Source organism: Embiotoca jacksoni, unplaced genomic scaffold (genome assembly GCF_022577435.1).
Source record: "Embiotoca jacksoni isolate LCO1_2020_lvr unplaced genomic scaffold, fEmbJac1.0.p SCAF_5, whole genome shotgun sequence".
Classification (NCBI taxonomy): Eukaryota; Metazoa; Chordata; class Actinopteri; family Embiotocidae; genus Embiotoca; species Embiotoca jacksoni.
Window position 1 is genome coordinate 6458575 of NW_027185403.1, and position 23440 is coordinate 6482014.

General features: G+C 40.8%; 1 protein-coding gene across 3 annotated transcripts in view; it reads right to left on the reverse strand.

The window, feature by feature from the left end:
• fgf13a (fibroblast growth factor 13a) overlaps positions 1–23440 on the reverse strand; it is a 93462-nt gene that overhangs the window by 44790 nt on the left and 25232 nt on the right. For 2 of the 3 annotated variants that reach the window (XM_069170877.1, XM_069170876.1), the window contains exon 3: positions 3609–3776. The exons of the other annotated variant lie outside the window; for it this stretch is intronic. In XM_069170877.1, coding sequence (XP_069026978.1) covers positions 3609–3776 — 168 coding nt within the window. The remainder of the gene's footprint in view (positions 1–3608; positions 3777–23440) is intronic. 3 annotated transcript variants of the gene reach the window in all.

Below are 23440 nucleotides of genomic sequence, written 5' to 3' on the forward strand. Positions count from 1 at the left end.
AAAAAAAGGATAAAGCATACCAAAAAAAATGGTGTGATCATTTAAAGGAAATGTTTTTATTTGTTCTAGTCCTTATTGTCTGTCCATTACAGATTAACAAAGAAACACAAAGAGAAAATGTTCTGTTTTTGTCATTTTAAAGTGAAGAGAAGGGTTGCCCACTGAAAGTCATATAGTACAATCATGTTGGAGGAACCCTTCAACACGCACCCCAAGTCCATCAGCCCTTGAAGCAGGCCACCGGGAGTGCATCGCTTAGGTGCCAGTAGTGGGGGTCAGAGAGTTGTGCGGTTGGAAGCGAGGACCAAACTAGAATTGACCGGAAGGCCCGTCTTGCAGGAGCAACTGTTGGTCCCTGCAGACCACAGAACTACCAAGGGACGGGGCCCAGGCGGCAGACTTGTGCGCCTCAGGGGACCGGCCCCGGAGCTACGAGGAGGCCGACTGAGGGTGAACTGTGGATTTTCTGATTTCAAGATAGTCTATGAACAAAGGAATGAATATTGAATCTTTGTAGCGACCTGCTGAAGCCGTGTATTCCCTTCAGATAAACCTTCATATACATTTCTGAGATTGTATTTTGTCTGCCATCATTTCCATTAAAACTGCATTTAGAAGTGCTCTCCTAATGGCCAGTATGAAACGATTACAGCAAGCAAAACCTATTGAAATTTTTATAGGTGCCTAAATACGACTGGGTGAGACCTCGAGCCCAAGAGTGTCTGTGTGTGAGATGGTGGTGAGTTATTTCAGATTGTTTTGTAAAGTGGCCATTTGTGGGATTCAAATGTGACAGTCTGCGACATTCATTTATGCAATGGAGTCAATTTTCTAAGTAGCATTTTAAAACTCCTGTAATCTAAACCGAACCAATGTGAAGCAAAATTTCTCTTGAGTATGGCCAGAAAAATCTCCAGATCAGTGCAGAGGAAGTGAAATAGTGAACAAACTAATTCAAATGTGGGGCCACAAATCCACAACATGCCTAATTGAACTGGGAATACTCCCATTTCTTATTGAGTATATCTTGCACAAATATCACACATACTGCTCATGTCTGTGTTTACATCCCTATAAGGATAGTTGTCTGTCTGTGTACATATTGCATAGCTTGGAACTACAAACACAAAGTCTTGCAGTCATTTGAATTATGGATGGATATTTACACAGATCTGCCCCCCAGGCATCATCTTTTGTTTCTGTTGTGGAGAAACAGAGCAGAGCCAGACAGAGAAAAAGAAGGAGGGGAAAAGGGAGAGATTGACGAGAGAATCAAGAGAAAAAAAGAATCAAAAGGTAGGGACACAGACTGAGCCAAAGAGAGCAAGACGGAGCACAAACTGATTGACAGCAGGTAGCACACACAGGCCTGAGGAAGGAGGAAGAGTCCAAAGCTCTCTGCCTGAAGTGAACACGTGTTCTTATGCTCCCTGCAGCTCAGCAGAGATGAACTGATATGATTTGAACTTATCCTCTGGGGTGCTACACTCTAAATCCATGTGCTGTCAATGTGTTGTTCTGTCAAACACATCTCTGGGCATGTGGAACCAACATCTTGCTCTCCGTACCATCCACCTCAGTACAGTGCTGGAATATGCATTAGAAGAATTAGGCTGCAGATTACCGACTCTGTCAAAGCTTAATGCATCTCAGAGTTCATACATTACAGAGCTGTCAACAACAGCAGATCTACTCCAGTTTATCAATGGCACGAACATCAATAAAATCTTGCTGTCTTGTTTACCAAGTAGTATGATAGTTAATAAATTATTGTAATTTAACTATAGAATAGACAGCCAATCGCGGTTCCTCACTGAACAGTCTGTATCAAAATCCACTTTGACTTCTGTCTAACACATACAGTAGCTTCGTTTTCTCCAATAATCCATGAAAATCATTAATGAGAACAACACAAAGCTGTTGCGATCTTGTTGCCATGGTAACAGTGTGACATGGCTGACTTTTACTGTTCATATCTCTCAAAATGTAAAACTTACATCAAATGCCACTTTCCCAATGGTAAACAACCGTAAAACAAATATATCACTATATCACCAACTATTTCTGTTTTTTAATGTGCTATTTATTCCCCATAGCAAAAATATCCACAGACAATTTTATAGTGTAGGATGTGTGTCTCTGTTTGTCTGTATAGCCTACTCCGCACGCGGTGTAACACATTTTCCATCTGCATCATGCATCCACATTAATGACGTCCTCATGAACAGCTTACGTAAGAGCTGTAGTCTCCCCTCCTTCCTTTGTAAATTCAGTCACGTCCAACTGGAGCTGCAGACAAACTGAATAATACATCTGTACTTCTCTTGCCAGACATATGCTTGTATACCACTTCTTTATTGCTCTTTCTCACCCTCTCTCTCTTTTCTCACAAGGATAAGGACGTGCTTGAGTCCTTTAGCGGGTAAACAGAGAGCTATCAACAGGTTAACTGACATCTAAGTGCAGAAATACTGTACCAAACATGACCCCTTTTTCAAATACAGCAGGAGACAGACCAATACATTGCAGAAAACGTATCAGTAGTGAGAGAGTCAATCTCTTACCTATCAGGAAGTCTGTAAAGGAAGGCAATTTCTACAATCTTAGCACTCTATTGAGGGATAGATGATAAATGAGCTAGTCAAAGATTCTGAGTGCCAGACAGAGCGGGGTATTGTAGCATGCTTGGAGCACAGGGGGATTTTCTTTTATTTTACTACATGTCCTTAATTGAATGAGGGTTGTTAACATGTACAGTATGCAGTCTTATTCTCATGCTGGTGCTGCAAGCATTGAAGCCGAAAATAAAAACAGGTTAGGGTGCGGGGGGTGTAGAGGGAAAATAATGTTAGGCAGGGAGATAAGAAAGGAAGGAAGCATCGGGTAGGTAGTCTGCAACCACCACGACCCTCGAGCCTCAGGCAGAAGCATGGGCAGCTTAGGGTAGGTGACTCTTTCGTCATGATCTATGAAATATAATCTTCTGGAGAAAAAGATCAAAAAAAGTTTCACCTTTTTTTGTTATGAGGCCAGTTTAAGTGGAAGTACACACTGAAATTGCAGAGTCATTGACTTCATTAGGGCAGCAGCTGCCTCCATCTATAACCCCTTTTCTTTTTGCACTTTGTTTTGGTCTGTGCGTGCGCCTCAGGGTGGCAATGTCCGAGTTAATGGTTTGGGGTAAGGAGGGGTGGGCAGGAGCTGCAGATGCTATGCTCCTTAGTCCAACATAAGGGGTATGCAGGCAGACGCGCACACACAAACACAAACACAAACATACACTCGTACACTCAGAGAGGCGCCATCCTGCAGGTTTCCTGCAAGCAAACATCCCCTAAGCATTGAGTCGTATAGTATGTTCAAATACACACACATTCTCACTTGCATGAACGCGCACGGTCGCGCACAAACACACACATGCTAGAAAGGGGCAGAAGCACGCCAGATGCTCTCTAAAAATGGGACAGGAATGAAAGAGAACTTAGTTTGGAGGGGCGGCGAACTATCAGTTCACACAGAATATGAGAGAGAGGGGAAAACAAGACGAGAGTGGGCAGGGGAGATGAGGAGCATCAGCAAATCAAAACAAGAAGGGGGTGCGAACAAACCTTCGGGCTCTGCGCTCTCTTTGTGGACGGCTTGCTTCAGCGGGCAGCAGAAGATTTCGTGACACTTAGCACGAAAGGGGGACCCTTTACTCCTTATATCCGCAGAGTGGATGGAGTCCTGCCGTAACATAATGTACTCCTGGGTACCTGGGGCAGCGTCATCCTGGACTGCGGTGGTGCCATAACAAAATGAACTGGGGTTAGAAAGCTCACCACACAAACAAAAACAAAAGAAAACAACAACAACAGCAAAAACACTAGGCAGAAACACGGGCAAATAAAAATACATCAAACATTAGCAACAGCAATAGCTTTAAATAACTCTACTGTAGCACATAGTGACAGAGACAGCAGGAATAGAGAAGAGAGGAAGACCAAAGAGAATAAGAAATAAATAGACAGGCTCAGATCAAGAACACCAAGATCACAAAACAACTCAAATTAAAGATAACCACATAAACAACAGTGGGGCTCTGTTAAAAATACATCCTCGGTCACTGAAAAGGAAGAGTGTTAAAATAACACAAAGAAAAGATAAAAGGAAACAAGAACAGTTAGATGTTCAACATCAGTGTTATGGCAGGTTTTTAGCAGGCGCTGAACCAGGAGCCACTGCACTTGAATGAGGTGATTTTCGGGCTAGTAGGAGTAAAAAGTTGCGGGATTGCAAGGCAAGCGTGCGGTCTTCCACTGTAAGTTAGCATCACTGAAACCCCCCTTGTTCATTATATATCCACCCCATTTCCATATGAGTAGGCAAGCAGATGCAAAGGCATGCACAAGCCCCAGATCACACTGGTCATGCTTACTGTAATTGACGTTACGGAGAGCTTCTATAACATCACTCTGCATGTGTCTGTAGGAATTCTGGGAGCCTGTGAAAATCCCTGTGTTTCTGTTTCTGTCTGCATGTACTGGACCTATTGCATCTGTCCTATTCCGGGCACAGTCCCTGCTTGGCTTGGATCAATGACCTATTTTCTCTCTGTTTATGGATTAGCAAGCGAATCAACCCAAATAAATTGTATCTTCTTTTCCTAATGGATTTGAGTGCCATGCCTCTTTCTGACACATTTATTGCTTAATGAAAATGACTATAGAAAAGGATATTAATCAGTGGATTCTATCGAACCACCACAATGCTTAATCCCCCTTTCATTCATGCATGACATATTTTCTTTTTTTTAATTTTTGGTTCACCTAAACTGGCATCGTGTATAAAGTATAACTCGTGACTCATTATCCCTCACGTGCAGTTAGTTAATGATGTCCTGATATCAACCGTTGTCATGCTGTGATAATATCACAGTCTTACGGCACATAAACCTCGGCCAACCTCATTCAGAGAGCTGAAGCATGAATGGATTACAGTGCTGCCTCAGTTTCCTCTCCCAGAAGAAAACACTAAAACATTACAAACACTCACTCACCACACACTGACTTCCATGTGCTGTATTTTTACACAAAGTGTCTTCATCACAAAAAATATCTCAAGGAGCACACACACAAACACACACACGTGCAATTCGTTATTGTTCACATAAAATAAGCTTATTCAGCTGGTTTGCTGTGGAGCTCAGCTATGTGAATAAATGTTACAGTTACAGCTACTAATGTAGTTTTTGGATAATTTCATTTTATCAAAGTAGCTCTCAGAGGAAAAAAGGTTGGAGACCCCTAAGCTAGAGTCATAAATAACTATCTTAGTGACAAGTAAAACAAGGGGTCATATAACAGATAATATGACCCCCACTCAGGTCCTGATGACAGATCAAAACCTGAATGTTAGTATGAAAGCAAAAAAAAAAAAGGTCTACGATCCAGTAGGCTAGTCCTCCTTCATGCATTGCTCCTGTACTATATGTTTACCCCTTAAAAGACACACACACCAACAGGAGGCGGATTATCAGGTCTCCACACCGGATGCATTTAATCACCACATGCCTTTCCCCCTACAGGACTTATCAGTATCTCATGGCCTCTTTCAGGCTCCTGGATAACCTGCCACACTAACACCCTCCACACACACACCAGCAGAACGTCCATCACATACTATCCATCGCAATTCCTTGCCAAGAAAACCATAATAGTGGTAAAACTTTAATGGAGCTTTGGAATGACAGAGACAATGTCTAAGATTCCTTCCAGGAATATGACCCCATTCTCTGCTCCTGCGGCACAGAGGTGCTGCTACTGTATTTGATCAAGTGACATTCAGCTTAGCTAAGATACCGTGCTCCCTCAAACTCCACATACAAAAATTACGATTCCAAACCTTTCCATTAAACCATCCAGACTATTTCCGTGTTCCCTCGTTTCTTTTCTTCCCAAACCACCTAAACAAAGGATGAAGGGTTTGTTTCAGCACCACAAGCGTTAATCTACAGTGGAACACTTCCATGGGTTAATTAGAAAAGGGTCAAACTTCAAACTGCTTACTGGCATTAATACATTCTACAGTTGCTTTCTCTATATCATCCTCCCTATCCTGTCTGCTCCTGTTTGAATATTCCTCAGAGGTCAGAGCTCATGTCGAAAATGTGAGTGTGTGGGAAAGACTTGCGTGGGAAATGTTTAATCCCAGCCGGCATGTATTAATGAGCCAGCTAACTGTCGGCTCATCAGAGGTAATAAAAATGAGCGACAGTGGGGCTATGAGGACGACAACGTGTAGGAGGTAGGCACCATTTTTCTACAGCTTTCATCCTTGCCTCGGCCTTGATTTAGAGCGCATATTGGGACTGAAGGAGGCATGATGGATGTTACTGCAGGGCCTGAGACCTCACTCTCTATCAGACCAGCCACTCAGAGTGAGCTGTCACCCAGGTTCATGATAGTCAGTGATCTATAGGCGCCAGATTTGCCACACTGGACCTTCAACAGGCTGCGATAGATGTCCTTGTCCCTTTGACAGGAATACATCTCATAGTAAGGATAAATGGGTAAAAATAAGGGGGAGGAGGGGACAATATGTATCTTGCCTCGGTTAGTTGGTCATCTACTTAAGGCCCCATAAGAATGACAGCTCATAAGTGGGTTTTATGGCAACAGCCTGGCAGATGTGCTATCTGTGTGGGCAGTATTTACCGTATGTAGTATATAGTAAGTGAGGTGCAATGACTCTGCTGTGGTTATTGTATGGGACAGAGGAGCCGGCTTAATGTGACAAAGCATCATCAGTGACACCCGTACTCACAAACGCCACCTGCCTCGTTCAAATGGGGTTCAAGGACATGTGTAATCAACTGAAGCACTGTCAGGTCAAGAAAAATGAACCACACCATGAAGTGCAATTCACACAATTTACTTAAGTCATGGCTTATATCCATCAAGAGGGTGGAGCACATTCATCATGACTTGACGAATAGCGTACTCACTAAATTAGAACCAGATTTAAGCACAGAAACGGGTCTGGAGCCTGAGGTTTGTGTTTCAAAAATAGCCTGGCCTCAATGTGGTTTTTCCAAGGAGCAGAATCTAGCACATTGTCTTCTGGGATGCTTTCGGTTCAGTGTGGCTCCATCTCAAGAAAGAATAGTGTTATTTTGGTTGTAAGTCACCTTGCAGGCAGCAGAGAAAGTAAGCCGAGTTGAACTTGAGGTTTTCTTTGAAACGCAGAATGAGCTTGCATTTTTTGTCCTGCTCTTTCATCCCTGTGAGCTCATTATTTGTCACTCTCTATCTTTGTTTCTTTTTCCTTACTGTTCCTTGCTCTCTTTTGTTATAACCAGAAGGTTTATAGTGGGACATGATAGCTTGGGAGGGAGGGGATATTGTAGCTTTTTGTAATCAATGATGATATTGATTGCAAAACAAATAGAGCGATGACAATTAAAATAAATATAAAACTGCAAAGAAAAAAATCATCCGCCTTAATTTTTTATATTACTGTTTCTATGACTACACCTTAGTCAAGGTTTTAGTATTGTAACTACATTGTTATCTTTATTAATGACTATGACAATGTACAGTATAACATAGTGGCTCTAAAGTGTCATTAAATATAAAATAGCATGCATGTTTTCTGCATCTTTGGTAGTCTTTTAAAACTCATGTGAGAGTCTTATTCCATTACTATGAAGAGGGCATGACTCATAAAAGAGCATAGAAAAACAATTTTCACTAAAGTTGGCAATTACTCAAAATAATGCAACACAATACGGTCGCGGCTCCAGTCAATCTCTCTCGGTAAACGCAATTAATTTATGACAACACGCAGTATGTACAGAAGCTATGAATCTTCCCCAGAGGGCAGACGGCCATCTGATTCTATTTATACATCTAGAAATTGTGTGGAGTGGCTGCTGTCTACATCTCATCTCCCACCCAATGTGCGTGTTTTTTTTACCAGTCCAATTTTCAGCTGATCTTTGAGGCAAATGCAGATTAAATATAATGAGTGGGAAACTTGGGAACAGAGCCATGATTAGAGTCACTTCTTCTCTGACAGACTGTCCCAGACAGTACAGGATAAGCCCAATCATCAGATGGTTAGTCGGTTTGGTGTTTGCGTGTCTCTGTGCGATGTGCTTGCAGAAGAGGGGAATGAGCAGGTGGAGGAGAGCAAAAGTAACACCTTTACTTGCGTAACAGCAGGTCCGCAGGGATGAATCTCATGAAACGGTTGGTAAAGGCTCAATGATAGACACATGCAGCACTCATATGAAAAAGTATTGATCCGGCATCTACGAGTGGCCTTGCAAAGAGCCTATTTTGCCACATTCTGACAGCTTCCTTAGCCTCAGGGTTGTGAGCATGCACACGAGTCCCATTTATGAGTAAGAGATGTTTGTTCTATACCATCTGTTCATGATCCCGTGTGCGTGATAGTTGTGGGCGGGTCATGGATACGATACACAGTGTGTGGAATGTAACTGACAATATTTACTGCACCAAAAGAATACCTTTTTCCATAAAATAAAATTTGTGGGGCTACTGAATAAAGGAATTGGCTTCCAGTTTAATTTTTATTTTATGAAGGTACAGTGAGAGGATCACGCTCAGGTTTGAAACTGTAAGAGGGAGTCAATAACAGTGCATGATCACACGTAGTCCATTAAGCACTGAAATGGTGTTTTAATATCTAGTATCACATCTAAAAAAATTCTTCAGAGGGCTAAATTCTATCTATAAGAACTGAACAATGATGTGAAAATCTTTTGGCATGTGAGCTGTGAAAACGCTGCAGTATTCGACCATTTTATCACAAATTGCAGAGCAACCCTCCAAAGTTGTATCCTCGGAATAACAACTTGAGGCTTTAAGAGGTTAAAAAATTTAGGAAAACTAAAACAACTTTGCTGTTTTCTTTGTAATTATTGCACGAATAATTTTACAACCTCTCAGATTTATTTCAGGGCCCTAGTGAATTATCTAAGCAGGTTGGGAATCGCTGTGGAAGAGTACTATCAAAATCAGCCATGAGGCCTGATCATCTTTCAGACAAGTGAAATAAAATGATCGTCCAGAACAGTGTGACCCAAAAAAATAACAGAACAGTAAACTACCAGGTCAATAAAGAGACATACAACTTTTGAATGTTCAAATTCTTATCTTTAAAAATAGTATCACTTGTGACCTCAAATGTAAGAAAAGGCAGTTTTGATGCAGGATTTGTCTTAGTAAATACCTATACAGTAAAGCTGTTTATTAAGGATTATTATCAAATCTCCACCTGAATATTTTGCTTTCTGTTTTTTCTCAATTGTTTTCTCTATTTTGCTGAAGATTTGCAACATATTGGAAATGGCTCATCCTTTGCACTTCAAGTCTCCATTTACAAGCCTGACTACTGAACACAAATATAAAATCTACTCTTCTTTTAGCTTTTCATCTTCAAAACTATTTGTTGAACCCAATAGGTTTATAATGAAGGTTTAAATTCATGGCATTCATCAGCTGGTTTGAAAATATGCCAAGATGAGAAAAATCAATATGTGGAGTCTATTTGGGTCTAAACTCACTCAATCTCTCTGGCGTGCGCACGCACGCACGCACGCACGCACGCACACATGCACGCACACACACACACACACACACACACACACACACACACACACACACAACCTCTACACTGCCACTATTTATTTAGCCAACCTCTACACTGCCACTATTTATTTAGCCAATTTTTCAATATGCTGTTTTGGAACCTAATGGCAGAGTTACATTGGCATCCACACATTGAAAAAGTGCAGATGCATTTGTTACTCCACAGATGCATTTGTTCACTGTTGTATTTAAACTGAACTCTAACTATGAAATGAAGCCATTACGTTGCATTATGCCACTTCCTGCTACTGTTGTGGCCACCCAGGAGCACCTAGTGTGGCCAACTTAGCCGCTTTGAAACTTTTCAGTCCAATTTAGTGACATTGTTTTTCAATAAAGCTCAAAGCAACAAATTGAGCAAATTTTTTGGACCAAAATACTTTCCATTTGGAGTTGCCACGACTCCCCTGCGAGTGAGAGGCATATCCCTCTCTGCGTTTTCTGTGTTCATCGAGTGGCGGAGAGGCTATGTGATGTGTGACTGAATAATGAGAAAGATATTCCAACCTTCTCTCGGGGTGATTGTTTAAAATATATAGCCGGAATCAAATCACAGCCATTGTCTTTAAATCGTGTATGGTGATTTTGTCAGATAATGTCTGAATTTAATTGAAGTAGTCCAGAGCAGCAGCTTGGAAATGACTCCTGGTCATCTTAATCTCAGTCGCTATTTCATAGACAGCAGAAACAGACAAACACAAGACTGATTTGAAATGATAGACACCGCATTCTGTATGTGTTCAATTAAATTGATCTGCTGTTCTGCTAAATGGTTGATGCCCTGCCAATCGACAGAGATCACCACCTTTAATTGGTGCGAGGTCCAGATGGTGCCCACATTACCTCAGTGGCCCTTGGGGGAGGAGGGTATTAACATTCATGCACAATTGCACCCAACTTTATTTGGCACCCATGACATTATTTTTGGTGCCTTTGTGTGAGGACAGAGCTAAAAACATGCAGACACACTGGAACTTGTGAGCATAAAAACAATGAAAAAGCACAACTAATTCCTGGTATATTATGGAGTCCAACTTCTTTTCTGGGACACACTATGGTAAAATAATTTTTTCTATTTTATTTTTTTATTTTCAGTCAATGCATGGCTAATGCAGGAGAATTAAATGCCGATAAAGAACAACCAATGCACAAGATCAAGAGAGCACATAAATACATACAGACACACAAATGACCCTATAGATTATTCTCACGCACACAACCTCCATGGGTCATGGATTCAAACGTTTCATGGATATCGCATCAACAGACAAGGGATCAAACACACTCTCCTGCTAAGGCAGATTAATGGAAAGGATCCCTTTTATTGTAATTAACAGCTGACAAGAGCAAATAGAATTGTAAAGTATATACTACTGCCTACTGCCTTTGAGTTAGGAAAGACTGAAATATTGTGGGAGGAGGTTCAAGTGTAATAGGATCAACAAAGCCAGAGCAGTAAGTGACACCAAGTAGCTTATGATATATCATATGTCAAATCCGCTCCAAAGTCACATATGATTCATGTGGATTCTGTGGTCGCTGTCGAACGTTGCACGATACGGTTACAGGAATAGAAGGACGTGTTACTTGTCCATCACGCCACAATTTTCTGGTATTTGTTGAAAGCGTGTTTAATGAAATGCGGTTCAACTTCAGTCAGGGATTTTAATAGGAAACATCTGTATTCTTTTATGCATTAAATGATTAGCACCATGTCGACTTCCTCCTTCACAAAATTATCATGAACTACTGAACTAAAAGCACCAAACGCTGTTGGATTTGCAAAGATTTACTAAAGCACTGACAGTAAAAGTGAATACAAAAATGATCATAAAATCATCATAATGCATTTTTAAACACAGGTTGTGGTTGTTTTAATAAAAAAACTTTAAAAAAAAAAAATTCTTGGCCATACAGAGTGAAATATATGGATCAATTTTGGATAAAGTATTAGATTAAAAAGATGCTATGCTGGTATTATAGGTCTATTTTTTTTTTTAATCAAATTGGGCCCTCCCTTCTTAAAAAACACACTTAACCACATTCAGTACAAGTAAATAGGCTCACAATTGTGACCTTAGTCAACAAAGAGCACAGGAGGAGGAAAAATAAATGACACTGCAGTAGTGGATAAACCACTTAAAATTTTGCAAAAATCACAAATATGTCCTACATTGGTCCAGTGCTAATGGTGGGCTTAGATGCTCAACACCAAGAAGAAGAAAAAAAGACCCAGGAAATGTTTGCTGCCAACAGAATCCTGTCGTCTAGTGGGTTGCATAACAGTGTGATACCTGCAGCTCAGAGCAAGAGAGACGGGTCCATGCTGCTGGATCACGAACCCCAGCTTAACGGTCTGCAACATATCAGATATACCGTAAATCTTCTGTAGAATCCAATCAATCAGAGCTGACAAGAAACCAATCATTTGATAGTTTACAAGTTGCAGACAAGCATCAGTGTTTGACATCAAATATTGTTTAATCAATTGTTTTAACCCACTGAATGAGTATTTTATTCTTGTCAGAATAAATAGTACTATATAATGGGAATAGTATACTTCTGCCTTGAGGGGGGGAGAGGGGGGAGTCACTACATGTAGCAGTGACTCTCATAGCACTTACAGATGTTTTAGTGCCCAGGCCCATTCCACTTCCATCTACAGCTATGAGCTAATGTGGGTTCTGCTTCGTAACCTCGGTTCTGTCAGAAACTAAAAACTTAAATGATCTATTTCTACTACTTAAAAACATTTAACACCATCCGTCTCGTTACACCTTCTACTCCTGGATATCAGTATGATTTGACAAAGCACTAATGGGTTCAAATCAAACTTGGGTAAAGGATGATACAGGCACAGAAGATACAACAATTCCAAACATTAAAATGACTAAACTCAATGCAAAGTTTTGAGCAGTTATGAAATTGGATGTGAGCACCATGTAATAATATCACTGGTAAGCTTTCACAGGTTGTGACAAGCCTCTTCATTAATTACCTTCTCAAAAAAATGTCCTTGATGCAAGCCTCTCTGCCAAGAACACAGTCTCTGGCAGAGTAGATATGGAGGGCAGAATTTTCCTCTGCCCTCTGCCAACCAGATCAGATCCCAGATGGGCATCAAAACCACTCACACTGTAGTTTATTAATGCACATTTACAGCCTTTCCTGTTGTTCCAGGAAGGAAGGTAGCAGAGGGAGAGGGGGTGGAGGAGGAAAGTGGAGGAGTGAAGGCATGTGCACAGTTTTAAAGAACAGAAGTAAAAGGTGGAGTGGCGAAAAGGATGCTGACCTTAAAATGCCATTAGTATGAAGGCTCAGCACTGCAGAGATTTTACTGAACATTTGCAGCAAAGTCTTTCAATAAGGACCGATAAGTATTTTACAAAAAAACAGAAGCAAGGAAAGGTGGTTAGATTGCAAGTTGAGGCTGACAAGACACATAGCTATTGCCACCTATGTCACATTAGATCTGCTGCTGACTGTTCTGGTTCTTTCCCTTTGGATTTATTGAATTGACATTATTGTAATGCATGATTTTTTTTCTTTTTATTGATTGGAATTAGAATGATAAATATGGAATACTTAATCTAATAACGACATCCTCTTGATGAAATTTGAATATTTTACATATTTTAAAAACATCAATGTTTTTTTTTAAATTTTAAAACAAGAGTACTGAGCTTTCAAGTTCTCATAACTCTTTCTCTACACTTTGATGAATTATTAAATAGTTTGTAATTCACCAACACTGCAGAATTAAAAATCTTAAATAATGAGCCTAAGTCATTTTTCAGATGTTTGTAGTCTCCACTCAGCAGTTGAATATGAATAGTTGGATGACAGAAAATGTATGATTGTGAAATGGTTAATTGTATCCCTGCTGTGTTGTGACTGTGTTGCTATAATAGTTGCAGTAAACATTGTTTCACATAAATATGTTCTGTTAAAATGCTATGGTACATGTTCATGATTTGCAGTTATTTAAGGAAGTTTATTTACTCATAAATGCATGATTTATGGAAATGTATTCATAAATAAAAGAAATTCAGGTGTCAGTCAGGCACTTAGGCTAGGAGTTAGGTTGGAACCCATTATTTTTATTTGGGAGTTTGACATGATGTTCTGGGAATGTTTTAATTCCTGCATGTCTTCACTGAAGACTGAAGACTCCATACAAGGACACATGTTCCTGTCCAGTGCAGTTAAATCAGCTAAAAATTTCCATGAGAAGATGAGGGCACAGACGACAAACCCAAATAAAGATGACAACAAACTGTGAGAGGATTGAAAAATAACTCCTTACATTACTAGTGAAAAGATTAAAAATACAGTATCAGAAAATGTACACCAGCTAACCCATCTATATTAACAAGTGACGAACACACTGTAAATTCCAGTTGCCCCAAGAGTCCCAACTAGCTTGGCCTTGATGCACGATTACATAAAGGATTCAAATCAAGGCATTCAGAGAGAGGAGATTTAGGAACAGCTAACACCAACGCTATCTGAATCATCAAATATATGGGATTAACGTTTGATGGCTCAGTTTTCTGATGATGCATTTTGAGAGGGACAAGTTGTTTTGCGTGTGTCATGCTTTGTTAGGGGAACTAAAGCAGGAGAGTGTTGAGAAAGAAAAAAAAAAAAGACCAAATAACAGGCAAAGCAGGAGAAGACCAGATTCTGTCTTCGCATGTCAATTCTCTGATGAGCTGAGGTGGAACAAATAAGGTTATTCCAGAACAGTAGTCACTGCCTGAGACACGGGTCCTGCTTAACTTCACTGACAGGACACCTCAACCAATCAGACAAACTTGTTCTTGTCACTTTCTCATGTGCTCCATGCATACACAATGACTTTGTAATTTAATGGTTTTCGCATATTATTTTCACTACCCATATCAGTGTTTTGCAAAATTATTTTATGAACGAATAGGCTAATCCTTTATACTTTTTTTCCCACAATTTTACTGTATCATTAAAATTGACTTATTCCAAGGAAAGACAACCCAGAAATGCAGAAAAGGTAAATAAATTGATGCTGCACTTTGAAAGACTTGGCTTAAGTAGAACCTTGATTGTATATTAAATTTGTAGTAGTGGCTACACACATGTTAAATCTTACATAAACCTCTCTTCCTGTCTCATAGAAGAAACTGAAATACATTGGACCCATCATTTCATTATTGTAGCACACTATTTAGACTATGAATTGAAACACATTTTCCAAGTCTTGCCATGTGACAATGGACGGATCCTGTTCACTCGCAGCTGTTACCCAGCCCGAATATTTCCTTCTACATCAGCCAAGTCAACCCAGCTGTTGACCTATCATGTGCTCAACACTCTCTCCAAAATGCACACAACACATATCTGAATGTTCAACCAGAAGAAAGCCAGTTCACGAGGGCAGTGAATGGTGGGGGCTGGTGGCAGTCATTACTCAAAGTAAGGCCAAAATAGTTGCCCTCATACTGTGCAGTGCAGTCACCCAATGGGCGATTTGATGCTCAGCACCACCCCGGATGGGAATACATCAGAAGAAACAGAGAATAAAAGCCATTTCATCTACTGTGATGCTGCACTGCTACACGGAAAAATGTCACTCTTTTCTGTTTGTTTGCGGCAACACACTCTACTGTAGCTGGATCTCCACAGAAGCCTTGCCACCATTGTTGTGTGTGGCTTTGACTATCTAAGTAGATCTATAAAGTCCGACACAGATCCACTGTGTTCCTCTGTTCAACTGGTCTGTACTGAAATGTCAGTATTCTCCATCTAACGCTCGTGATTTTTTTTTTTTATGGCTTTTGTAAATATGAATTTTTTAGAGCCCAACAGAAGATGTCTATGGAAAAGGTGACAGTCTCGCTTTGTCATCCTGTCTAAATGCTACACAACCTCTGAAGACAGCCTGCGAGTAGCATGAAAACAACAACCTGTTCTGTGAGCTCTGTCAGTTTGAGGAAATCAAACCAGAGCTGTAGCACGTAACACCCGCGTCACAGCACGCCAGCAAGGAACACAATATTTGCCCTCCTGTTTATGGTGAGGTCATGGTCTTTGGTCATCTTGCTCTGCATGTTTCTTATAAGAGACTCGCATAAATGCACGTGTGTGTGCGCGTGGGTCTAATATGATTGTACAACAAATATCACAGTGCACGCTGCAGTTTGTGTAGGCGGGCTTATCTGGGGAGTCCATCTGGCCAAGGGACCTTGGGGCATCTGGAGACCATGCCTGCATTTGTGTGTATGTCCCTGTACTTGCACATGTATTGTTGTGAGGACCCATTTTAATTTTTACCTCTTTGGGAGGTGAGGATATTTTGGCTCATCCTCACTTTGGGACAGACCTTCAACGGGCTGTTTGAGACTTGGTTAGAATTACGTATAGGTTAATGTAAAGGCTGGGATGCAAAGTTCAATTGTGATGCCTAAGAGGCTAGGAACTGCTTTATGTCAACGAGGGTCCTGACCAAGAAAGAAGAAGTGCTTATTTCTTTCTCTGTGTGAGTAAGTGCACATATACTATTTGTGCATATAAAGCCGTAATCCAGGTTTATGAAGTCTGGATCTGTAGCTTGAAATCATCTGTGAGCATCCTGTTAAAACAGGGTTGTTTTTTTTTTAGCATAAAACTAAGCAGGTTGTATGATGAAAATATGCTGGCAGTTTAATTTTGACCAGAAAAAAAAAATACTTAACAGTAAATGCTTACAAACTGTGGAGTATTTTTAGTTTGTCTGCAGACATAAGTGTGCACATGCGTAAATTTTTTTGTCTTTCTATGTACAGTGTGTTTAATGCGTGTATGTGTTTAACCTGTCTTTCCCAGTGAGCCACCCATGAGACATGTAGACTGCACCGGTCTTATACCCAGTGGCAGTCTCCCAGATGTAACACTAATTCCCCACAGCAAACACTGTCCAAACACATGTCGACAAAAGCACCTACACCACCAACTTCAGGACATGAACCTCCCTTTTTTCTGCATTTCTGACTTGAGTAAATAGCTCTAGATTTTAACTGATCATATGCCCTCCTAGGATTAATTTGAAGCAACAACAAAATAATTAAACAGACCTCTTAGAGGGCAGGAAGAAAACAGGACCTGATGAATGCTGCAGCCTTCTATATACAAAAAAAAAGTCACCAGTTGCTTCAAAGCAGGCAGAACAATATCCCTCTCATTTATCAAAATACAGTGTCACAAATAAAGTATGTCTACAAAGATCTGCAGTTGCTTGCGGTTCTGGTTCCGCCTCCTTACCAGGCCGTTATTGTGAGTCTGGTTCTGTGTGTTGTTTGTGCATTCGGATAGGATAGGGTGGGCATTACTTGATGCTACAGAACCAGCATTTCACTACTACACAGAACCCATTACACAGTTGAGGGGCACGGCCCAGGGAGAGGAGACGAGGTGGGGACTGAAGGATTTAGCTCTACACCAAGACATGAATTATGCAGCCGGGCCATCCAGACATGTAGTTGTGTATCTTTTATAAATGCCTTACAGAGGAAAAGCAAGTTTAGCTAACATTTCCTCCCGCCACTCTGTGCCACACATCGAGGGAGAGAGAGTGACAGAGAGAGGAAAAAGAGAAAGGGAGGGAGGGTATTTCAACAGAAGCTTCTGGCACAGCCCGTGATAAAAACTGACATCTGAGAGCGATGCAGCAAAAAGAGTTCATTCCAGCCGTCTTATGTGGGCACTGCACTTGAAGGATTTAAAATATGATACATGGAGTAGAGTTCTCCCTCCCTCTCACTTTGATCCCAAGTGAGGGTTTTACAAGAATCGTACTCGGTCAGGAGCATAAATAGGGCAAGGGGCACCATCTGTGCAAATTTGGGATGGATGAGTGGGTCATCATGTTAAGCCCTGCAAATGGTGACCAATCAAAGTGCTTGCAAACAAGTGCTGTAAGTGACCACTCATTTTTATCAAGCAGTATACAAGACAATTCACATATAAGAGCTCCACAGAGGACCAGGAGGCTTCTGTGTGTGTGTGTGTGTGTGTGTGTGTGTGTGTGTGTGTGTGTGTGTGTGTGTGTGTGTGTGTGTGTGTGTGTGTGTGTGTGTGTGTGTGTGTGTGTGTGTGTGTGTACATCTATAAATCCATGTGTCATACTGACATGCAAGTAAGTGAAATAGAGAGAAAGAGAAAAAAAGAGCGAAACAGCACGTATGTGTGTGTTTAACACTGAGTCAAGCTCCAGGCTAGGTTTACTATCTGGTGTTTACAGAGAGGCTGATCAGAGGGATTACAATTACACAGAAACTGCTTAAGACAGCTGCTTTACTCAGCGTTATCAAACCACCCACGCTAGCCATACGCTGACATCCGACAACACACACACACAAGTGCTAAATGGAAATCTACACCCGTCCTGGTATTTTATGAGCACTTGTACGGGCAACAGGTGACTATCCAGGGTGCTGGTAGTTTTATCGACAACATTTCTCCTGGGATTACTGGCACCCAGACATTTCTAACTGCAGGCGAGTCAAACAGTGTCTGAAAATAGCATTATTTGTCAGTCTACATGAAGTGTTAAAGGTCATCTTGCCATGTTGGGGCACGGTGGTGCAGTGGTTAGCACTGTTGCCTCACAGCAAAAAGGTTCTGGGTTCGAATCCGGTCCTGGGCCTTTCTGTGAGGAGTTTGCATGTTCTCCCTGTGCTTGCGTGGGTTCTCTCCGGGTTCTCCGGCTTCCTCCCATCATCCAAAAACATGGACCTCAGGACTGTGCTGACAGGTCATCATTGTTAATGAGAATTGGTTCTCAATTGATATTACCTGGTTAAATAAAGGTCAAATAAATAAATGTTTCCGTTTCCTGTAACTCTTCAACTTTAGGTAATAATAGCAGTTTGATAAAGCAGTGTGACAAACATCAGTTATATAAAGCTGAATACTGTACACTTATGCAAGGGGGTAAGGGGACCCACGCTATAGAGTTTGATTTATGGTTCAGCATCTGTCTTGCAATTGCTGTGTTTATGTTCTTTCACTCACTGTAACAGAGAACCTCAATCAAGGTGAGCATATGTTTTGCAGTGGAAATAGCTCGGCTAGAGACAGGAGAATTTCCTTAATGGTGTCTTCCCTATCAAGGATATTTACCGGCATTGTACACTGGTAGGGGAAAACCGGAGCAGTTCATGCTGATTAGTATGGAAGCCAGGTGCGTACATGTCTTACCACTTAACCACTTAACTTACAACTTTATATCCAGCTAAAGTCAGCAAAAAATATAGACTGTTTATAAAATTAGACGAAGTCTCAGAGTCTTAGAAGAGAAGCCAATGCAGAAGTGCTTTAAAGTGCTCCAAAAAACATCTAGCTCCAATGAACTCCTGTTCAAAAAGCCTCAACTTCTGTCAAGACACACAAAGTAAATTAATTTTCTCCAGATGTAATTATGATGTTATTACGATTTTGGTAATAACATTAAAATTATTCCATCATTAATTAGATATTAGGTCTCAAAGAGAGTTATGTTTGAGGGCATGACTGGTCTGACTGACGTGCAGTCAGGTGTTCGGAATTGGTGGGCAGGCATAGTGTCCTCAGGTTCCCAGTAAGATTTCATCCCTCTTTTCTCCCCACCCCATCCAAATATGGTCACTTCTGGCTCCAAAAAACAAAGAAGGCGACAGCCAAAATGCCAGATTCAGGTCTTCCAAATGTCAGTTTACAAACCAATGGGTGACAACACAGTGGCCTACTATTTAGCTAAAACAAGCCATGAAAAAATAAGAATTCTATTGCACTTTGATTTCCAGTAACCATTTCATTTATTTAGGCTCTCGGCCCCTTTAACTGGCTGAGGTCTGGGTATCAACAAGCATTATCTCCAAAATACACCAATTCAGCCTAAAAACTATATTTTTAAAACAACACAAAGGCCGCCAAAATATTTTTTGATACCATGTGAGACCGAATGACAGCTACAGGGAGGGATAGTGTAAGGTGAAGCACCAGTTGTTGATGATCCCCGTGTGAAAATGGTGCTGTAATTGAACACCCTGCCACTCTTTTCCAGAACAGTCTACATGGGGCCTGGGGAGTATCTGGGGAGCCAGACTGAAACACTCCAGCTTCATTTTTTATGACTTCATTGATTTCATTTATGTATTTGCCCATTGATAGATTGCTGATGGATGAATGGATTGCTGAAATTAATCAAAATAAGTACCTAGCTCACATCTTCGTCCTCTTGCACGGGGAGATTATTGTGTTCTTCGCACATTAATGGGCCCACAGCTGTTTGTGTGTTTGTGTGTATTTGAACAGCCAACAGTGATGAGCAGACGCCACGGCCACAAAACACAAAACTGCTTCACAGTGTTGCAGATAATTGCCATGACAACATCCACAGCTTGAGAGAAGAAATGAGATGGAATGACCGGAGCAGAAACACTGCAAAATTTGCAATGTACATAAATCGATCAAATCAGGTGATTTTTCCCATGGAATACAGGTTATTAATAGTTTAATGAGCAACAATTGTACCACTTAAGCATTAATTGCAACACCGAAGCTATCCTCCTTCACCTGCCAATTAGTGTCAGAGTTGATTGTTTTCAAAATGCTGTCACACATCATTCAAAACAAGCAGTGGGGATTTAGTGGGCTTGTCAGGATGGGACTCATATGCTGTCAATGAGAGAAAAGGGTGTGTGCTCTTTGCTATACTGCTAACTTAAAGTTTACACTATTGTTCTGAGCAAAACAAATCATAGTCGTCACTTCTGCAAACACCCCTGAAGTAAAATACATGTTTGTCTACTGGCTCTCTGCAGTAGAAATACTTGTCAACTACTCTGTGGTATGTTAAATATTTGATGGCCACATTCTGTATGAGCAGCAAAAGGCTGTTTGCGGCAGGTAAAATGCATTTGTGCTTTGTTTTGGTTGCAACAGATTTGGAGCAGTGACAGCAGAAATTTGTATTAAGGCTATTCTTAAACATGTTGATCAGCATGTGTAAGCCTAGTGCTTCCTTATGTGCACTCACTGCCCAGTCTAAAAGCAAAAAACTTCACTATAAACTGATGGGGCTGATATCATGTATCTAGGCAGCCATTTGGTGGAGATAATGAGCTTGCTCGACAGTTTCATAGGTCAGTTTGTACTAACAGCACTGCCAAACAAATGCCACACTGCTGCACTGGACCAGTGGAAATGGCACTGAGTGAGAGAGAGAGAGAGAGAGAGAGAGAGAGAGAGAGAGATAGAGAGAGAGAGAGAGAGAGAGAGCGGGCAAAAGAGCAAGAGAGATTTTTGATACAGCATCCATTTCCTCATGTTATTATAGTAGTATTGCTACAGGGCCAGATGTCCTATTCAGCTGAGCTGAAGAGATACGAATAAACTCAATATCCTCCGTGCTTCGTAATATTATAGCATGCAAAAACATCAGGAGTGCAGTACTTGAAATCATGCAGCACAGCTCACAGCACGTCATTATCAGCAGCCACAGCTCTTGTTTTGAGCCACTGCCAGAATTTGACCTCATCCATGACACATTATGCAGATCAGTCAAAGTCATTATCAGCATTTTGAACTGTTTTTGTATTCAACAACTAAACAATAGAGGAAAGAAAAAAAGACCAGTTTCCTACCCAGATGTCTGCTGGCAATCTGGGAACAAAGTTCCAATAAATTGTATTGAGTAGAGGCTGTTGTCACTCTGTCGTTCCCTGCGTGGAGACTTTATATCACAGCCCTTATTACTGTCAGAGCTAGAAAACATGAACGTGCTTCCGCTGGCGACATTATGGAGGAGCTTACAACTGTACACATCATTCTCACTCTCACAACTGGTGTTTTCCCCACACTCTATCGGGTTTAAATCAGAATTAGCCTTTGTCCTTCATATGACCTAACCACAAACACTCCATTATGGCTTGAGGCCATAAAACCCAGAGGGACTTTAGTTCAGTACATAAAGCACCTTTGGTCCAGCGCAATTCCCTTAACTGAACTTTTCCATGTATCTCTGATTACCAGGGTACGTCAAAAAGCCATTAGGGTCAACTAGCCATTCCACACAGGGAGATTTTTGTGTACTTCTCATTCTGTATAGTTTGAACTGTTACTGTGGATTTTGCTAGAAAAACGTAGAGATGGAAAAAGGGATTTCTATGATGTAACATGTACAGTATAGCGGCGTAAGCTTTACAGCAAGGTTTAACAACGTAGGTCAGAAAAAATAATCAACAAAGTGAGCAGCAGTGACTTTTCATGACCTTTCCTCCTGCTGGCCTGCAGTTTCACAATCCTCAGGGGATTGTGGTTAAAGCAGCAAGACATGATGGAAGGTGTCTTTCAGGATATCTTCTGAGATGGAAGGTACAGACAGACTGACAGACAATATACAGACAGAAACAAAGACAAGACGACCTGGATAGGATCAGACTGACTGAAAAACACAAACCGGTTGATCTTTTGGAGGAAAAAAGTCTTTTAATTTCTGAAAAAAAAACACTCCAGAGCTATATAAATTCATTCTATATCAAATTCTGTTTTTAAGACCCTCCAAACAGATTTGAAAATGTCATATTTCTTACAAACAAATGAGCTTTGGCAATAAAAGAGGACTAAATATAGCATAGCAGGCTACGTGACCCCAGTGACCTAATTCCTTTTCTGCCAAGTCGTAGAACCCACATGTTTATCCCTCCACCTGTCACACATCGGCAACTCAGAGGTCACCCTGAAAAAAGGCACCGTAACCAGCAGATGAGACAAATACTTCAGGAGCAATCAGCACCACATCACTGCATCCATCATTATTCTCTTCATCTTTGGCATACCTTCAGACTACTCAGTGCCCTGCCCCCTGACCTGTGCCATAAACAGGTGTACGGACACTTTAAAGGAGAAAAACTGTGAACGCGGCTCTCCCAAAGATAAGAGCATGATGACAGCTTAGCAATCAATCAATGCTTTAAATGAATCTGGTTGTGCAGGGCAACAACTGACCACAACCTTGGGTTTGACAACTAAAATGGATGGAAGTCTGATGAGATTGCTGCAATTAGACATCTGACCTTGGGAAAGTGCTAATGTACTGAGGCAGGAAAAGACATAGTATACTGCATGTGGTGTTGAAGTTTAAAGTCATATGCAAATTGCAGTTTTATGCTGTAAAAAGTATTTTCTAATCAAAATATTAACTATATTTTCTTGCTTCTTTTCCATAGTCACTGTTTGCAGTGACTAAGTCCTTCTGTTAAGTCCCACTGGTCAACCACGGTGTGGTGTAGACTGCCAAGAGTCTCCTCTGACACATACGGACACACATTTGATCCATAAATGGTTTCCCATCTGCAAACAATTGCAGATGATAAGGTGCCTGGCCAAGCTTTAACAACTCTGCAGTGAATTTAACCTACACCAGAGTGGGTAAGAGTTTTCAATGCTGTGCCATCTGGGCCCCTAAAAATCATTTTCAGAATGATATTGGATTTCACTTTCTTTTAATCCCCCTATTCAGCTTCTGAACTGTGAATAGATAATAATTAAACATTCATAAACAATTATAACAAACTATAGTTTAGTTGTAGATATACATTCATAAATATAATAGGGACTATCAATTGAAGATATTAGACACCAGTACAGATACAGGTACAAAATATTGACAGATAGCTGCTGACTGCACACAGAGACCAACTCAGACAGGTATGTACCTAATATTAGTTTGAAAAGAGTGAAATAAGGTGAGCTAATGTAAGTATAGCCTGTATATGGGAAACACTGTA